We start from the raw sequence: 21,242 nt of genomic DNA on the forward strand, positions 1-21,242 counted from the left end.
TGCCATTATACAAAACTATATTAAAAATACCAATCGAACTCTATTCCACAATGATTTACAACTGTATCAATACACAAATAAGGGAATTCCCTTAGAAAGTTACATTCGTTTTTTTCCGTCAAATCTCCCGATTCATTATATTGATTTACATAAGGTTTTATAAATTTTAATTTTTTGAATCAAATGTGGATAAAACGTTATAAAATTTAAAATAACAAAACATTTATGTAGTTACATACGTGTAAGACAAACATTTCATTTCATTTCAACTTATTTTCGTGCTTATATCCAATTAAGGTTCAAGCACACTGTCCTGGGCACACACATCTATCTGGGCTGTCTGTCCAAGACAGTGGGTTAGTTGTTAGTTGGTTAGTGGTTAGTGTGAGAGAAGAGGGTGTAGTGGCCTTACACCTACCCTTAAGAACTCCCTCTGAGTTGGAGCTGGTACCGGGCTGCGAACCCTGTACCTACCAGCCTGTAGTCCGATGGCTTAACCACTGCGCCACCGAGGCCGGTTAAGAAATAAACTGACTTTGTAAATACGACCCTAAAGGTTTTTATAAACACGGGCCCGTAAATACGACCCTAAAGGTTTTTATAAACACGGGCCCAGGTCTAATTGCTGCACAACCCTGAGTGAGTGCTCCGCAAGGCTCAATGGGTAGGTGTAAAACCACTTGCACCGACCAGTGATCCATAACTGGTTCAACAAAGGCCATGGTTTGTGCTATCCTGCCTGTGGGAAGCGCAAATAAAAGATCCCTTGCTGCCTGTCGTAAAGAAGAGTAGCCTATGTGGCGACAGCGGGTTTCCTCTAAAAACAGTGTCAGAATGACCATATGTTTGACGTCCAATAGCCGATGATAAGATTAAAAATCAATGTGCTCTAGTGGCGTCGTTAAATAAAACAAACTTTACTTTAATTGCTGCACAAAACAGCGACATTGTCCACCTGGCAGTCAGAAACGTTCTCACAAAATGAGCTAAACTCGGACCGCATCATCGCTTCCACATACATAGTCTTCATGCGGACGTCGTCGGCGGCGCAGTCAACGAAGTGGTACTCGCCGGTATTGTATGACGTCGCCGCGACAATTCCTTCATATTGCGGATGAACTGGAATATAAATATATACACTGAACAAAAAAAGAAACTTCCGATTTGTACATATAGTATTTGTTGTCTTAAAGAATTATATAGGTAATATTAGCCTTGAGCTGTATTATCAGGATTCATATAAATTTTATCGATTATTTTTGCACTGTTAATCGTCGACAACGTGAAATTCAATTTGCACGTGCATGCATGGTTCGACATGTCCCGTGTAGTATTCGGTCAATTTGTTTTACTTGTCTTACTGACATTGTTGTCAAGTGAACGAAAACGCTTCAAACTTTGTAAAAAAATTAACGTTTTTTACATTGTAGCATTTTTAGTATGCCAAGAATACCCAATAATTTACGCGAACGGGCGATTGGCATGCTTGATGCTGGCATGTCGACAGAAGACGTTGCAAGGCATGTTGGGAGTTCTAGTCGAGCGATACGAAATCTTCGCGTAAGATTTCGAATGACAGGAAGCACCAACGACTTGCCACGTCGTGGACGTCCACGTGTTACAACGCGTGGTCAAGACCGCTATATCATGAACACGCATTTGCGCAATCGATTCCAAACAGCCACTGCTACTGCTGCTAACACATCTGGGCTTCATAATAACCGATTCAGTGGGCAAACTGTTCGTAATCGTCTGCGGGAGAACGGTTTACATGCACGACGTCCTTACGTCGGATGCGTTTTAACGCAACGTCATCGTCTAAATCGTCTTAATTGGGCACGTGTACACACTCGTTGGATACGGCGACACTGGAATACCGTTCTTTTTTCGGATGAATCCAGATTTGTTTACAACGTGGTGATGGCAGGGTGAGAAATAAACGCTGTGCTGACTGTTGTGTTCTTGAACGAGATCGTTTCGGGGGTGGGGGTTGTGTCATGGTCTGGGCAGCCATTGCCCATGGTTATCGTTCACCACTAGTCGTCACTGATGGCAATTTAAATGCTCAACGTTACCGCGATGACATTCTCGCTCATCACGTCATTCCTCTGTTCCATAACAACGCCAACATCTCGATTTTTCAGCATGATAATGCCACCTCTCATACAGCTAGAGACACTGTAAATTTTCTTAGGACAAATAACATTGCTTTCATTGATGACTGGCCCGCTAAAAGTCCTGATCTCAACCCTATCGAGCATGTCTGGGATAGTCTGGACAGACGATTGAGGCGTCGACCCAACCCACCCGCTAACGTCAACGAACTTCGTCAAGCGCTCATTCAGGAACGGAATAATATTCCACAGGCAGAAATCAACACTTTAATCAATTCTATACACCTGCGATGCACTGCAGTGGTCAATTCAAGAGGTGGTCATACCCGTTATTAAGTTGTTTTTTTTTTTTTTAACCCCTACCACACTTGGTCAAAATTTCTCCCAGTTTCTATTAACCTATGGCAATGATTTTTGCACCAAACAATGCATCATGGAACACTCTTTAAACGCATATATAACAATTATTCCCCCGGTTTGTTTTCATCAAGTTATGTTCAAGCAAAGTTAGCGGAAGTTTCTTATTTTGTTCAGTATATATATACCAGCCTCGGTGGCGTCGTGGCAGGCCATCGGTCTACAGGCTGGTAGGTACTGGGTTCGGATCCCAGTCGTGGCATGGCATTTTTAATCCAGATACCGACTCCAAACCTTGAGTGCGTGCTCCGCAAGGCTCAATGGGTAGGTGTAAACCACTTGCACCGACCAGTGATCCATAACTGGTTCAACAAAGGCCATGGTTTGTGCTATAATGCCTGTGGGAAGTGCAAATAAAAGATCCCTTCTGCCTGTCGTAAAAGAGTAGCCTATGTGGCGACAGCGGGTTTCCTCTAAAAAAATCTGTGTTGTCCTTAACCATATGTCTGACGCCATATAACCGTAAATAAAATGTGTTGAGTGCGTCGTTAAATAAAACACTTTTTTTTCTTCTTTTTTTTCAGTATATATGAAAAGCAATTACAAATAGAATCGTTTTCACTTCGACTTGTGCAGTGGCGCGACCTTTAATGGCAATGCCGTTTTGATAACCAACAATGATACTCTAACTAGTGCCTCACAACTGTTATATCAAAGACTGTGGCATGTGCTATCTTGTCTCTGGGAAAGTGCATATAAAAGGTCACTTGCTGCATCTGGAACAATGTAAAGGATTTCGCCTAAGACTATGTCAGATTTACGAAATGTTTGATATGCATAAGCAGATGATTAATAAATCAATTGGCTCTAGTGGTGTCGGTAAATGAAACAAAACTCTAAGCATTAATCACTGTTAATACCCCAGCACCAAAATGCATCTATAGTCGAGTTTTGATCTCACTAAAGATCAAGATACAGACGAACCTTTCGTTCTGCTCCCCATTCAGTCTTGCCAATAACTTTTAATCCCTTCTTTTTAAAGGGACATTCTTGAATTTGCTGCACTGTAAGATGTTTCCAACTAATAAAATATTTTCTTATTTAGAATATCAGTGTCTGTATATTCAATGTGTTTCTGGTCGTCTTAATATTTGTAAAAAGCCCAAACTGGATTTTGTCTTCAAATAATTTCGTACGTACGAGAAAACAATATTTTAGGAAATAAAGATGAAATTTAACCTAGTATAAATATTAGAACGATCAGAAACACGTTTAACCTACAACCACTAATATTTTATGCATAAAAATATATTAGATATGTGATTACAATCGTTAAAAAGTCTTAAAAAGTGAGGCAAACTCAGGAATGTCTCTTTAACATTTTAAATGGGACACAAGCTATAGCCTCCTGTCAAATATAACCCCAAGAAATTCTACAGGTCTATTGCTAAACACTCACGCACCTGAACAGTTCGGCAGGGGAGCGGCAGGAATCCAGGCACCACGAGCCCCACACACCCACCACTGACGATGATCAAAACCAAACGGCAGAGACTTGTCTCCAGAACAGAACACCAGACACAGATTGGCCATGTCCGTCTTCCACCCATTGCACACTTTAGCGCCGTTTTCTGGAACATTCAGCTCAGGACACGAGGTTGCTGTAGATCAGAAATTAATAGTTGTTTAACAAGATCAAGCGTATTCTTCAATACTGAGTATGTGCCGCAGAAGATACCACACGGTTTAAACAGAGTGACAGAAGGAGAAAGAGAAGAACATAACTGACCCAGACTAGTACTCCTTTTTGACCAGGCATAAACATAGTAATTTTTGTCTCCCGCCCCATCCCCCGAGCCACCCCCACATATGATGGATTCTGAAAAAGTTCTTAAAATAGTGCCCATTAGTTCTGAAGCATATTAATAATTCCTTACGCCTGACATAGATGTTAAACACACACTCCGCCTGCAGTCCATTGAAATTCTTTGTGGCGAGGAACTGTACTGTAAAGTCACCCCAAGGAAGTTCGGCTTCTCCATCCGGGTAGTTTGTCCTGATGGTGACGACATGACCCAACGGATCTGACGCATGTGCTGTCCACGCCAGTCTCACTGTAGCGGCAAACATTATACACTCAATATTAATGTAAAATAGTTCAAATCACGAAATGTCAAAGTCCCTAGCTAAGTACAAATCGATAGCCATATGCATTCAGCAACATAGTTCTAATCTGAAACAACAGCATCATCATCATCATCATCATCATCGTCGTCGTCGTCATTATCATCATCATCATCATCATCATCAACAACAACAACATCATCACCAACAGCAACAACACCACAAATGAATAAATAAAAACAAAACAACAATAAACAATCACCCCAAACTCCCACCCCCAAACTCTGGACCCTGGTTACAATGTTTATTTATATTTACAGATGTGTAGAGTATTAATAACCGCTTTACCATGTGTTATCCTTCTTGTTTACAAATTAAATTCATTTTGTTCTTCCAAATTCTGAGCTGTCAGAATATTTTTACAAAGAGGGACAAGTGCCTTAGCTCACCGTTTCCACAATGTACTCCGCTGTACCCTGGCGGACATGTACAGGTGTACTCGTCAAGTCCATCCACACACTGGCACACGTGTTCACAACTGTAAAACAGTGCATCAAGGTATTACAAACATAAATACTAAATCTCTGAACATCCACACATGCCAGAGTTCTGACACGGGTTACTGACACGTGTTCATAACTGTAAAACAGTGCATCAAGGTATTACAAACATAAAGACTAAATCTATGAACATCCACACACGTGCCAGAGTTCTGACAGGGGCTACTGGCACACGTGTTAACAACTGTAACACAGTGCATCAAGGAATTACACACACGTATATTAATATCTGAACATCCACACACGTGTAAAACAGTGCATCAAGGTATTACAAAGAAAAATACTAAATATCTGAACATCCACACGCGTGCCAGAGTTCTGTGTTCACAACTGTAAAACAGTGCATCAAAGTATTACAAACATAAATACTAAATCTCTGAACATCCACACACGTGCCAGAGTTCTAACACGGGTTACTGGCACACGTGTTAACAACTGAAAAACAGTGCATCAAGGTATTACACACATATATATATTAATATCTTAACATCCACACACGTGTAAAACAGTGCATCAAGGTATTACAAAGAAAAATACTAAATCTCTGAACATCCACACACGTGCCAGAGTTGTATGTTCACAACTGTAAAACAGTGCATCAAGGTATTACAAACATAAATACTAAATCTGGGAGCATCGACACACCTGTAAAACAGTACATTAAGGTATTACAAACATAAATACTAAATATCGGAACATCCACACACTGTAAAACAGTGCATCAACGTATTGCAAACATAAATACTAAATCTCTGAACATCCACACACGTGCCAGAGTTCTAACACGGGTTACTGGCACACGTGTTAACAACTGAAAAACAGTGCATCAAGGTATTACACACATATATATATTAATATCTTAACATCCACACACGTGTAAAACAGTGCATCAAGGTATTACAAAGAAAAATACTAAATCTCTGAACATCCACACACGTGCCAGAGTTGTATGTTCACAACTGTAAAACAGTGCATCAAGGTATTACAAACATAAATACTAAATCTGGGAGCATCGACACACCTGTAAAACAGTACATTAAGGTATTACAAACATAAATACTAAATATCGGAACATCCACACACTGTAAAACAGTGCATCAACGTATTGCAAACATAATACTAAATCACGGAACATCCACACACGTCCAAGGGGTCTGACATGATTTGCTAACATACGTTTTAACAACTAGCACGTTATATTAAATTATACATAGTTATACTTTACAGAAAATATCAATCGAGTAAGGATATTTTTCAAGTTTGAGATACTAAAACTAATCACATGGCAGGGGCCCTCCTATTCTGGAGAAAATCCTCAAATTCGGGCAAAAACAATAGAAACATTTGGTAAATGTGACACTTTTCGCCATGTATTTCCATCAATCTACCCACAATATTAGTTGTATTCCATATAAAAATGCATAGTGATTTGTTTGCAACCCTATATATCTGTTTGACAGTAATGCTAATATATAAAAAAATGCTGTAATTCAGATTCGGGCATTTTTGTTTAATTCGGGCAAAAATCGTCCAGCCCCCTACAAAAATGGGAGCCCGTACGCCTATGTCTATTTGAACCGTTTAATATCCATGATGTTTGCGATTGTAACTTCAACGAGCCTTTTCTTATTGGATGATATTATTATTCTTTGTAAGAAATTATTTTACTGGATACAACCATTTGATTAATGATTATGATATTACACGACTATGTTATAATACTTACACACACACGTGGGTTTCGTCCCGCTCCACACACCCGATTCCTGACACGTCTGTTGGTTGTTGCCGCTCATGTTGTAGTGCTGGTTACAGGAGTAAATGACGGTGGAGTCGTAGTTGTAGTCGGTGACTCTGACACTACCACTGTCTATAGTTCCTGGTGGGCCACATGTAACGGCTATTACAGCAGAAATAAAACATTTAAAAATGTTTTATTCCAAATCAACGTTACAAGATTCACTAATCATCATCATCAACATCAACATCAACATCATCATCAACATCAGCAGCAGCAGTCATTCTGCAAATGTTACACTAATCATCATCATCGTCAACAGTGACATAATATTAGCAATATGTGTTATGTAATTATCTCTCTCCCCCTCCCTCCCTCTCCTTACCCCCCCTCTCTCTCTCTCTCGCCCCTCCCTCCACCCCCCTCTCTCTCTCTCTCTCTCTCTCTCTCTCTCTCTCTCTCTCTCTCTCTCTCTCTCTCCCTGTATTTGTTTGTGCATGTATGTATGTGTGTGCGTGTGAGTGTGTTCGACAAACAACTTTAAAAGAATGTTTATTATTATTATTATCCTCTGATATTATTCTTATTATTCTTACCCATGTCACAGCATCTCCCATACCATCCAGGGGGACACCAACACGGTGTGTGAGTTCCAGCCAAGGAGAACGTCCCGCCATTGGAACACGATTCGTTACACGTCTTGGAAGTACGGCTGACACATGCTGTCACGAGTTATCTCCCTGGATCGATTCTGGGTTCCGTGGCACTGGGACGTGCAGCCCGACCAGGATTCCCATTCGAGGAAGACACACGCACACGCGACCCACTGCACGGAGAAAGCTGGGCGAGGCGCAGGTTGGGTAGAGGGTCTGACTACCGCACAGGACAGTAACACGAACTCAACACGAAACAACTGCTGGTTAAACAATCATATACTTTGTGGTACCCAGTATATAAAGCGATATATGGTTCATTCAGTGTGGTAATGAACACTGGCATAGCCAGGATTTTATATTGGGGAGGAGGGGATGGGGTGAGGTGGGGTGGAGGGAAGAAAATGGAGGAGGAGGCAACCCACACCATGTATGTATGTATGTATGTATGTATGTGTCATGGGCGTACGTAGGATTTTGAAAAGGGGGGTTCCAAAATAGATTGCAGAGATATTGGGCATATATTTCTATGTTGAGTTTTGAAAAGGGGGGTTCCAAAATAAATTGCAGAGATATTGGGCATATATTTCTATGTTGAGTAAATATAATAATGTCAGATATCAATGTCAGATATATTAAATTATAAAAAAAGCGATTTCAGAGGGGGTTCGGTCGAACCCATCGACCCCCCCCCCATGTACGCCCATGTGTGTGTATGTATGTATGTAAGATTTTATAAGATTCAATGCAGTTTTAAAAAGGTTTGACTTGGGTGGGGGTATGGCCCACGTATCCCCCTCCCTACGGCACTGGCATTGGCGCCATTTTTTGGAACATTCAGCTCCGGACACGGGGTGGCTGTGGTAATTAAAATGATCAATAATAGATTTTTGTATGGTTCTTTTATTTTTATTGTTATCTCTCAAGGAAACCACCGCCACCACATATACTATTTATAGTGCTGCGTGGCTATGACTATTAATACATTATCTACTACTGCTACTTCTGCTACTGCTACTACTACTACTTCTTCTTCTTCTGCTGCTACTACTACCACCACCACCACCACCACCACCACCACCACCACCACCACTACTACTACTACTACTACTACTACTACCATCACCACAACCATTACCAAAACCATCACCACTACTACTACTACTACTACTACTACTACTTCTTCACCACCACCACCACTACTACCATCACCACAACTACCACCTCCACCACCACCACTACTACTACTACTACTATTACTACTACTGCTGCTGCTACTACTACTACATATAATATAATAATAAATCGACTTACGTCTGATTGAAATGACAAACTTGCATTCTGACTGGAGTCCATTGAACGCTTTCGTGGCCACGTACTGTACGGTGAAATCATCCCACGGAAGCTGAGCATAGCCATCCGGGTAGTTAGTGATGACGGTGACCTCGTGACCCAGTGGGTCTGATGCTCGAGGAACTACCCAGGTCACGTTCAGGGTGGGTGCAGTAGCATGCGCAGTGAAACTTCGTGGGCAGTTTGTAAACACCGGCGGCTGAATATCTGCACAAGATAGAGGAATAAGCATGTTTAAAGGGACATGCCCTAGTTCTTAAACACTAATGTATAGTTTTCACTATTAGAGCCGTTTATGATCACTGAAATCAAACACTACTTATATTTTATTGTTTAGATAATCCATTTCCGTATAACCGAAGTGATTCTGGTCATCCTGGTGTTTCTAATACCACAAAATGCATTTTTCATATTTTTTTAAAACGCATGTGCGTCTGAGAAATAACAGTTACGAAGCCGAGATTTAGTCTATTTTTAACGACATTTCACCGTTTCATCGTCACAGACTCTTGTTTCACTGTCTTGTAACGTTATCTAAACGTGTTACAGGTTTGTAAATTAACCAAACTTAGCGTCCAATTTTACGGGTTGAAACTAGGGTCTGCGCCTTTAAGTGAATTAATTGGATTCATGTTGATGTATTTTCGTACTTATATCTTGCACGCACATCTTGGCTCTTCTCACTGTCTATCAATCAATAAACATGTATCGGATATCAAAGTTTGTCAAGCGTAACTGCACCACTAGAGCATATTAATCTATTAATCGCCAGCTATTGAATGACTATTGGTAATTTGGAAGTCTTCAGAGAAATGAATTAATGAATGAACATTTAACGACATTCCAGCACCAAAAAGTAAATCTTTAAATAAATATATGATCAATATCAATACAAACCTTCAAAGTTAAGTTAAAGCAAAACACTAAGAGCTATACAAAAACAGAACTACCACAGTTAAAAATGTAAACATTTGGAATACAAATGAACATCTCGTAAACATTTCACAATAGGTTTTGTGTGGTACTGAAAGGATTCTAGTTTTGGGTGGAATTGAAACGATTCTGTCACTTTTCGTCCACCGGATATTTTTTTCTTCGTCGGCCCAAGTTTACTACACTCCACCAAAATGTGACGAACCACCAGTGTACACTGACAGTGCTCACGCTGAGATGGATGGACCTTATTAAGAATACATTAATGTGTCAAGTATGTGTGGCCGATGCCAGCGTGACACAAAACCATTAAATTTTTCCAGCACCGCCTATAAGAGGACTGCCACTCTCATAGGACTGGCTTGACAGCATCAAGCTTTTTGATAGCCACCTGTCCAAGCATCATGCCAAGTTAAAAAAATTATATTGTTTAATATCATGTTTACGATCACGCAAGACACGTCAACTCTGACGCGAGACAAATTCAAAGCAGACTTGGCAGCTGTGTCTGCCTTTTTATGATGCCAATATGACTGGGCACCCAACAAAATGCCAAAAAAAAATATTTAAAAAAATATGAAGAAGTTTCAATAATTTTGGTTAAATCAATGTTGAAAACGGATAAAACTGCTTAATGCTAAGACCAAATAGGTGAATGGCATTTGGCACCAAACATTATAATATTTTTATTTATTGTCAAACACTGCGTCATGTGTTGGATGTTTTGGCAATGACGCAATCTTGTTGATATACTGGAGCGAAAGCTTTGCACGTCTAGCACCCAAACTGCCTTAATGTACAAGCTCTCTACAGTAGATATAAAACAACCAAGATAAAGTGTAAGCTCCTGGTTGTGTATAGGATCTAGCATCTGCAAGAAAGTCTTTTGTGCTGACCCATATACAATGCGCCCATAATCTAGTTTAAATTTAACAAAATATCTATACAGATAACCCTTAGTTCTGCTTCCCATTCTCTATTACCAGGTACCTTTAAACCCTTCTTTTAAAACTTATTTTAGATAGGGCACAAATAATGGCTTCCTGTCAAATATAACCCCAGAAATTTAGACACCTCCACCACTGGAACCGGACGTTTGTCCAAATATAGTCGTGGGTCTAAAGGTCTTTCCTGGCAAATATGCTTACATAGAGTCTTTGACTTTGAGAATCAAAAGCCATTGTCAGTCGCCCATTGTTGAAGCTTATTCAAACAAAGCTGTAACTGACATTCGATAATACTCATATACGGAAACAAAAAAGAAACTTGATTTGATTATAAAATGCCCTACAACAACACACTGCAACTTGAGGTAACTTAATTGTTATATTATGCTGTATCCACCTGTTGACATGACATTTCACATATACAATACTCAGTCATGCGAGATGTTGCACGTGTACGGTCTATTTTGTGAAAAGCATGAAATGCACGTACATAATGTCACGTGACCACCACACCTTTGCTACAGTGATACGGATGTATGCCAATTATTCGTAGTACACGGAAAAACACACGAAAATCTTCGGGAAACAATTATTTGGAAATGCCTAGACTATCCAATACCGACAAAGAACGCGCCATGGGTAGGCTGCAAGCTGGACAGTCCGTACCAGAAGTTGCGCGAGCCTTTGGTTGTAGCCAACAGACAATCCACAACCTAAGGACACGTGTTCAGCAAACCGGGTCAACTGCAGATCGCCCACGGTCAGGAGCACCTCGAGTGACGTCACGTTTCGAAGACCAACAAATACTGTTACGTCAACTACGCAATCGCTTTATAACTTCCGTTTCAACATCAAGGGAATTGTTCAGGGGGAGGGTGACACCACAGACCATTCGAAACCGGTCGACTTCGTGCCCGACGTCCTTACGTTGGACCCATTTTGATGGCAAATCATCGTCTTCAGCGTTCACACTGAGCACGGAGACATGTGAGATTCACCCAAAGACAGTGGAATAGGGTTGTATTCAGTGACGAGTCTCGTTTCTCGCTGACATGTCTCGTTTCTCGCTGACATTTGCCGACGGGAGGGTACGAGTATGGCGTAGGCAACGAGAACGATTTGCTCGATGTTGTGTACGAGAGGTGGATAGATTTGGATGTGGAAACGTTATGGTTTGGGGTGCATTTCTTCGCGCACATGGAAAAGGACTAACGTTTCAGCATGACGATGCTACGCCCCACACAGCAGCCGTGACACGAAACTTCTTACACAATGCCGGTGTGAATGTCATGGAATGGCCGTCCCGCTCACTAGACTTAAATCCTATCGAGCACATTTGGGATGAACTTGGCAGACAACTGCGAAACATCAGGAACCCAGGATAGCTTGGGGTGGCGCTTGTACAGCAATGGTGTCAACTTCAGGTGCGGATGTTTACACAACTCCTACGGTCTATAAGAAGACGTTGCAGAGCTGTAGTGGAAGCTCGAGGTGGTCACACACGTTACTGACTATAATCGACTTACTAATCCGTCACTTGTTATTTTGGAAATTAATACCCACATGACGTCATGATGCTTACTGCTTAAATAAAGTAATGGAAACTCGCACGGTTTTGTTGTTGTGTCGTTTATACTCAAAGGATACTATAATCGACAACCCTTGTTCTTAAACTTCTATTAATTTATCCCTGTGCTATATGTATTCCAAGTCAAGTTTCCTTTTTGTTTCAGTATATTTGACGATCTGTAGAAAATCTGAAAATCATCGACATACAATGAAAATCATCACCAGGTTTTAAGCATTGGATGATGCTGTTAATTTTCACAGAAAATAAAATATCTGGTAGGTTGCTAAGTAACCCATCGTTTGCAGGTGGGTATCTAAGAAAGTGGATCATACTAATACCATAAAATACCTAATTATACCACCCCCCCCCCCAAAAAAAAAAAAAACACACACAAAAAAAAACACAAACACCCCCCCCCCCCCCCACACACACACACACAAAACCCCCAACAAAAACCAACAACAAAAACAACAACAACAAAAACAAAACGCATTGAAAATCAGGCATTTGACAGTGTAGTCCCATGCCAAGGTCTTTGGAAACCCCATACTTCCACGTGGCATTATAAGCTTTCTCCAGATTAAACAAAAAACGATACCAAATGCTGATTATGGATGAAAGCTTCCGTACAAAACGTTTCAAATATAACAATATAATGAACCGAGGTACATGTACGTCTAGTCTGAACAAACACTGCACGTTAGTAAGCAATTTCTGGGACCCAAGTCTACGGTGATAATCCTTTTCCGAAAGAAACTTGTTAAAGCGATAGGTTGATAACTGTTAGGATTTGTTGGACCCTTACCAGGTTTAGGAATAGGAATAATAACTGCTTTCCTTTTATCAGAAGGAAAGTCACCAAAAATCTATATTTTGTTAAAGATATTTAAAAGAACCATCAAGGGTAATTCAGGTAAATGTTATAATAGTTGAAAGTATATTCCATCTGGTCCTACTGAGGTATCATGGGCTCTATGAAGAGCACCCGGCTACTCACCCAAAGTGAATGGCCTGCTGTATACTTCAGCATTTTCAGATGAAACGTTAATGGGTTGTTTTTCAACTTTAATTCTAACAGAAGTAAAAAAACAAACCCATCTGAACTGAAAGCAGAAGAGAGGTTATGAGAGACATTGTCTGCCAATCCATTGAACAAACGGCAACCTGCATGGTTGGACATTTTCCCTTTGATGGAACGTATCGTCTTCAGAAGGAATGAAAAAATGAATGTTTAACGACACCCCAGCACAAAAGTAAACATCGGCTATTGGGCGTCATAAAAGGTAAGTATATGGAAATATTCTTCAGAGGGATCCCGCTACATTTTTCCATTAGCAACAAGTCATCTTTTATTTGCACTTTCCCACTGATAGCCTTTGATATATCAGTTGTGGAACACTGGTTGGGACGGGGAAAAACAATCAGATTACGCACTTTATCAGGCAGGACATCACATACCACGGCCCTACGAGGCATTCGGTTCAAACACAATTGATATATAGTATTAGATAAGTCAGTTTACTGAAGTTTGCACTCAGTACAGCTTGGAGCAACAGTGTGGCGTATATCTACTTAATTTTAATGTTTTAACACATGCTTTGATGCGACTCACCATGTTCACAGTGTACTCCGCTGTAACCTGGTCGACATCTACAGGTGTACTCGTCAAGTCCATCCACACACGTGCCAGAGTTCTGACACGGGTTACTGTCACACGTGTTCACAACTGTAAAACAGTGCACAAGGTATTATAAACATAAATACTAAATCTCTGAACATCCACACATGTGCCTGAGTTCTGACTGGGGTTACTGGCACACGTGTTCACAACTGTAAAACAGTGCATCAAGGTATGACAAACATAAAATACTAAATATGTGAACATCCACACATGTGCCTGAGTTCTGACTGGGGTTACTGGCACACGTGTTCACAACTGTAAAACAGTGCATCAAGGTATGACAAACATAAAATACTAAATATGTGAACATCCACACAACTTAAAAACAGTGCATCAAGGTTTTACAGACATAAATACTAAATCTATGGACATCCACACAACTGAAAAACAGTGCATCAAGATATCACAAACATAAATACTAAATCTCTGAACATCCACACACATTTAGGAACCGTTTTAGTGGTTTTCAAAATGCAAATCTCACACCCACCTACAGTGACACGCACGCACGCTGACCCACACACCAGCAAACGCATGCTTATCTATTAACATATGCATCTTGGTTTTGTTCCACTCCAAATTCCGTTATCCTGACACATCTGTTTGTAATAGCCTGTCATGTTGTAGTACGTGTTACAAGAATACGTCACGGTGTTGCCGTAGTTGTAGCTGCTGCCGTGAACCTGGCCATGAGTGATAGACGCTGGAAATCCGCAGGTCACAACTATGAAAAGACAAAACGAAATGTTTTAAGTCTTGTGCAGTCTTCTTGCTGACACTTTTAATGAACTAAACCAGGCATTCTCAATTACGCATAGTTTGGAAAAGGTGATATTTCTGGGGATTTCAGAAAGAGGAAGTGAAACCAACAAGCCAAGCAAAGAAATAAATGTACATATTCAGCTGTGACATGTTTTTCATCGATGTTTAAGGGCTTAGACTATTTTAGTATTAAGTCCCAACCAGTGCCTACGGCTGGTATATCAAAGGCCGTGATATGTACTGCCCTGTAAATCTATAGATGGTAAGGTGCATATAAAAATATTTTGATGCCTATTCGATAGCAGTAAAACAAGTGGCAAAGTAACAATATAAAACACAACAACAACAAAAACTCTAAACAAATGATGTCACGTCAGATGTCCTCAATGTTTGCTTGCTAATTAAATGTTTTCTGTTTTTTAAATGGATATGCCTAATAGTTACAGCAACGAAGCAATTAAAATACAAAGATAAGCTAAAATATAATTAATCAGCATAATATATCTACACTACACTTTCTGTACTTACTTTCAGTTATAATTCAAGGAAGGTGTCCTGGGCAAAGCCACGGTCAGTAAAGTCGGTGATTATTGATAAAATAAAATCGGTTCAGTGATGCTACATCTTCCCTATGGGTGGGAACTGATACTAGTACATGTCCAACAAGCCTTAAGCCCAAATACTTCACTCCGGTCGGTATTAGGAAATGTGATTTCGTGTGTGTAAAGCTAACCTCTATCACAGCACCGTCCTCTCCATCCTGGGCGGCAGCCACATGGAACACCGGGGGAATACACACCGTCATTGTAGCACACTTTATTGCACGTCCGCCGCTCCGTACCCGCCTCAAAGGTGGCACAGGTTTGATATGTGTCGCATTCATCTGTATTATGGTGCCAGACACTTCTCTTTCTGTACTGTCTACCGTAGCACCTGGCTGTGCATTTAGACCACGGATCCCATTCTCCCCAGTAACAACCACAGGAGTCCCACGTTGAAGCAATAGTGGCACAAATACGCTCTGAACACAACAGGACCAGTACAACATTTGCCAGCAGAATCCCAACGTTGAAATGCTGAGGATCCAAAAACGAGTATTTGAATTAGCATAATATATGCATCTTAATACAATTAAAGCTATTTATCAAAGCCACCCATAGGACCTGTAGAAAATGACTTGTTAAAGTCATACATTTCCATCCATTTACTGCAACATTTATATTAGATATGCACATACGTAAATAATATAAGTTATTCAATTGAAAAATAAATAAATTTATTCAGCAGGCCCAAGCTGGCCCCAAGTCCTGTTTCTTTTGAGGAATGGATAACGTGATGATTATAGTCTCTGGCCATCAGTTATTTCATTTACGTTTGTTCGTAACGGGGTTGTACGTGTATATTATGCTTGTTTAAGAGGTTGTAATAGGCTCGCATCAGATCTGAGATGAGAACAACGTGGGAACTAACTTTGCCAGTGTCAGTGCAGTAACATTTTATAGCTGTGTATTCTAATATGGTTTTATAAACTATAACATTGCAAGTTTATTTCTTTTTACGAAATATTATGTTAAATAACAACATAGGCTCATTACTAAAATTTACAGCTTTTACAGTCATTTCCAAGTGATAATCCAGAGAAAGGTCATATGGTTCAAATAGTAATCATACGAAGCACACGTGCAATGACAGTAATCATGTGACCAGTCAATGACATAATTTGTGGAAGCAATGTCATAATATGACCGAAATGACACCATTTCTGAAAATGACGCCATATAGTCGTCTCCTTCTAGATTTTAGGTTTGAAATGTTTTGATACAGTCCTTGTTATTCATAATTTATAATACTAATTATATATATATATACATATACACACACACACACGCACATACACACACACACACGTATATACACATGTATATATATGTATGTGTATGTATGTATATGTATATATATATATATATATATATATATATATATATATATATATATATATATATTCGGGAGCATACAAATTCTAAAAATATCGGGCGAGACTATTTATGCAATAGGCGAACTTGTTGGTCTATTTCAACATTAAAAAACGGGGGAAAGTGCAGTAATAAACTCTGGATTGTATAGTAGTATAAACAGATTTTGTGGCTATACCATCACGGTTTTTTTTTCGTTTTGAAACGAATTTTATATACAATATATATATATATGTATATTTATCCTATAACTTACCCATGATATCCATGTCATAAACCCATGTGATAATTTACTTTATTAACCCGGTTGATAATGGTATGCAAATTTACAAGGTCTCTAGATAAGGTGTTGCTGTGGATGGGTCATTTGCTTACAAGCCAACAAGACCCGTGTACCTGAGCGTAACGTTTTCAAAGATTTGTTTAAAATGCGTAACGTCAAACTAATCTGTGCTAATCGTGATGACGTCATATTATCGATGCTGTGATTTAGTAAAAAAATTAATTCGAATATTATTTTAGAAGTGTTATAGGATAAATAGAATTCGCTACTCGTTTTTTTTAATATGTAAAATATCAACCTCGTCTAGTTAATCTGTATTTGTCTCGGCAGAGCCTCGACAAATACCGATTAACATAGACTCGGTTGATATTTTCCATATTAAAAAATACTCGTGACGAATCCTCTCTCTCTCTCTCTCTCTCTCTCTCTCTCTCTCTCTCTCTCTCTCTCTCTCTATATATATATATATATATATATATACTGTTTTGTAATAAAATAGGAGTCTGGATTGGTTAAAATGCTATCACGTGATCTAAAAAGAAAACAACGTTCATTCTTCCATGAACGTGAAAACTGCACTTTTTCGGTAAACAAATAAAAACAGAATGTTATTACCAGAACTACTTTTTATCAATTACGTCAACATTTTTTATCCCAATATATATATATATGTATGTATGTATGTATGTATGTATATATGTATGTATATATGTATGTATATATGTATGTATATATATATGTATATATATATATATATATATATATATATATATATATATATATATATGTATATATGTATGTAAATAAATAAATAAATAAATAAATAATAATAATAACAATAATAATAATAATATTAATAAGAATAATCTTAATCATAATAAAGAAAATAATACACTCGCGTCTTAATTGTACTGATTTTACGAAACTCATGTCATAGGTTGTCAAGACACTACAACAACTGGTGTTGTATAAAAACAATGATTATATTTTAGACATAAAGTATTTTGGCTGCGATAAAATGTCATTGCAGCAGAAATAATGGTTCAAACATTTTGGTTAGTGTTAGTTATTAGGCCTAGACAAAACATTCCAAACTTACCTTATTTAGATATTTACTTGGATATTACATACTTTAGAACGTATATCCAGGCGGACTCACTATGCTATCGAGCCCATAGGAACCGTGGTGGGGATGGTGGTGGTGGTAGTGGTGGTGGTAATTGTTTTGGTCGAAAATGTACTTTCATATAAATAAAGATAAAAATAAGGCTGGTGCCTTTCCATTACAGACTGTATCCCCCACCCACTAGAGATTGTGCCCCTCCCTGCTCCAGAAATATATCGTTCCTATGGGCCTGCTATGACATTGTATAGGTAACCAATACAAAACAATGAAAAAAGAAGGAAATCCACCTATACCTGGATATATGTCACGCGCCATCGACTGATATGTGCTATCAATCGATCGCGCTGCGCCATCAGTGGATCTGTCGTTATCGTACACATTGAGAAACAGCGTGGCATAGAAAAGTGTTTGATCTCTATCATAATGCTTCTGATAAATTATTTACCTCAAAAGTATTGTACATGTATACATTCTTTACCTCAACCGTATTGTACATGTACTGCTTATGTTTCCTTATTTATACAATACAAAGCAATGCAATGTAACATTAAGCGATGACTCAAAACCCGTACCACACTGTTATGTTTATGAGAAAAGGTATCCAGCTGAGTCGGTAGAGCGCTCGCCTGAAGTCGCTGCGTCGTAGGATCGAACCTCCTTATTGAACCCATTCTCTGACTGGGTTTTATCCCGTCCCAACGACTGGGATATGAAAGGTATGTGGAGTCCTGTCTGTGGGGAAGTGCATATAAAAGATTCCTCGCTGCTAATGAACAAATGTAACGGGTTTCCTCTCTAAGACTATATTTCAAAATTACCAATGTTTGACATCCAATAGCTGATGATTATAAAATCCATGTGCTTTAGTGGTCTCGTTACACAAACTAAACGTTGTGAGAAATTACATATAAAAGATCCATTGCTTTGTTTTCGGCAACGGGTTACATCCCTTTCTCTGCGCAGTTCATGTCCATTCCACTGAAAGTCAGTACGCAAGTTTTTCTTTTTTTTTTCTTCTGAAGAACAAGGCGAGCGCTTTACTACTGGGCTGAAACCCGCCCATTCCCACAATAACAGTGTAAATTTGTATGTAAATGACTATGTTTCACGGATAATTATCTTTTTTATTTATAAAAGTTGGTCATTCTTATAGAAAGTAAAGCTAGTAAAGGTCACTTTTCAGTTTGTTGTTATTATTGTTATCATATGCTTAAATTTCATTACAAATATTGTATTAAATTATTTAATGAAGAACTGGTTTCTAAAAAGAAAAATATCTCAAAATGATAAAATATTAATTAAGTACTTGATTAAAATGTTCTTTAAAATTATTGAAACGTAATTACAAAATTACATAAGTGACGTCCACTATATTGTATGATATGCCAGCAATATTTGTAGCATGGATGACATATTGTACTAGCCAGAAACTGTAAACACACACACACACACACACACACACACACACACACACACAGAGAGAGAGAGAGAGAGAGAGAGAGAGAGAGAGAGAGAGAGAGAGAGAGAGAGAGAGAGAGAGAGAGAGAGAGAGAGAGAGAGAGAGACCCAACTATTACTTCAAGTATACCTGCCAGGATACATGCCAGGATACCTACAAACATTCCAATGGGTTTTTTTTTTGGTTTTTTTTAAGAACAGCCGAAAACGTTACTATATAAACGTCATTAATCCTTGACGTCTACAATGCTTTAACGATGTCAACGCGATACTACGTACAATCGTCAAAATCGCTGTTTGACATTTTACTATCATATTTAGTTTATATATATATATATATATATATATATATATATATATATATATATATATATATATATATATATATTTGTTTTTATAATAAAACACTTGCGTTCCTCTGAATGTATATACAGCGTTATCACGGGTCTGAATACAACTAAGAAACGCTGAGTGTATACCTGTATATTTGGCAAATTTAGTAAAATTATATATACGTCTTTCCATACTACTTAGTTACGTGAGGTGTGTATACCTGCATATTAGACATATTTAGTAACATTTTAAATACCTGTACAGATCTTACCATACTTCTTAGTTACACAAGGCTCATAATACACCTCTATATTAGGCATATTTAGAAAAATAAAGTATTCACTTCTTACATTTCTTGTTAGTTACACGAGGTGTATATACCTATATTTTAGGCATTTTTAGTAAAATCAATGGTGTAGCCAGCATGAGGCAGACGAGGCGCTGGCCTCGTCTGGAATTTCCCCAGATTTATTTTATTTTTCCCATAACACTGATATTTATTTTACAGATCTGGGTTTTCCTCGGTGTTTTTTCCTCTCTGGCTACGCCCCAGAAAATCACACACACACACACGCACGCACGCACACAATAATTACAAAAGGTGTATAATATACATGTATATATTTGTCATCTTTGGTAAACTAATATATACATCTTACCATAGTGACCCAGCTTCTTGGTTACGTACGTTGACCTACTGTCACGATGCAACTGTTTCCAGAAAAGTGGTATTCGATATTATGTGATGAATAATTATGGCGGCGTCAATAAATTACCAAACACCAAAGTAAAGATACGCATGTTCTTAAACACTGTTATAAACCTCTAACATATAATCCCTCGTGAACGAATGATGCTGTATTCCATAGCACGCTACGGGTTCGTCTTTTATCAGAGCTTTATCTATCTAGGTCATGCTTTGAATGGAGGCCAGCTTGTTATTGCCTTGCACTAACTGAGGGACCTGCGAATCCTAGTTCAAAGTGCACCGTCAGATATTCATGGCGTAATAGTTGCAATAGAGATTTCCGTGTAAAAGTTCAAAGTGCACCGTCAAATATATATATTAAAAAGACAAAAAATAAAACAAACAAAAACCCCAAAACAGAACAAAACGAAAAATACCAAAACAAAACATTAATAGCAGCTACGGTTCTGATTGGTGGCAATATGTGGCATTGATTATTTGTGAAAATACTATTATTTAATGCCAATATTTTCATTTCAACTTAATTTCGGGCTTATATCCAATTAAAGTTCAAGCACGCTGTCCTGGG

The 21,242-nt window shown here is 38.7% G+C and overlaps 1 protein-coding gene across 1 annotated transcript; it reads right to left on the reverse strand.

The window, feature by feature from the left end:
* Positions 1-922: 922 nt before the first annotated feature.
* LOC121383795 (sushi, von Willebrand factor type A, EGF and pentraxin domain-containing protein 1-like) lies at positions 923-20,822 on the reverse strand. Its single transcript, XM_041513893.1, has 7 exons — positions 20,625-20,822; positions 15,526-15,868; positions 14,581-14,754; positions 13,962-14,075; positions 8,861-9,106; positions 3,935-4,132; positions 923-1,119 (listed from the first exon to the last, which is right to left on the reverse strand). The coding sequence occupies exons 1-7, from the start codon at positions 20,625-20,627 to the stop codon at positions 923-925; spliced, it is 1,275 nt and encodes a 424-aa protein (XP_041369827.1). The 5' UTR covers positions 20,628-20,822.
* Positions 20,823-21,242: the final 420 nt, after the last annotated feature.

This window comes from Gigantopelta aegis, chromosome 10 (assembly GCF_016097555.1).
Source record: "Gigantopelta aegis isolate Gae_Host chromosome 10, Gae_host_genome, whole genome shotgun sequence".
NCBI classification, from domain to species: domain Eukaryota; kingdom Metazoa; phylum Mollusca; class Gastropoda; order Neomphalida; family Peltospiridae; genus Gigantopelta; species Gigantopelta aegis.

Excerpts from the sequence above, each read along its gene's own strand:
- LOC121383795 (XM_041513893.1), bottom strand. Across the intron at positions 14,755-15,525 it reads AGGACGGTGCTGTGATAGAG|TTGTGACCTGCGGATTTCCA; the intron begins GTTAGCTTTACA and ends GTCTTTTCATAG. Across the intron at positions 1,120-3,934 it reads TCCCCTGCCGAACTGTTCAG|TTCATCCGCAATATGAAGGA; the intron begins GTGCGTGAGTGT and ends TTTATATTCCAG.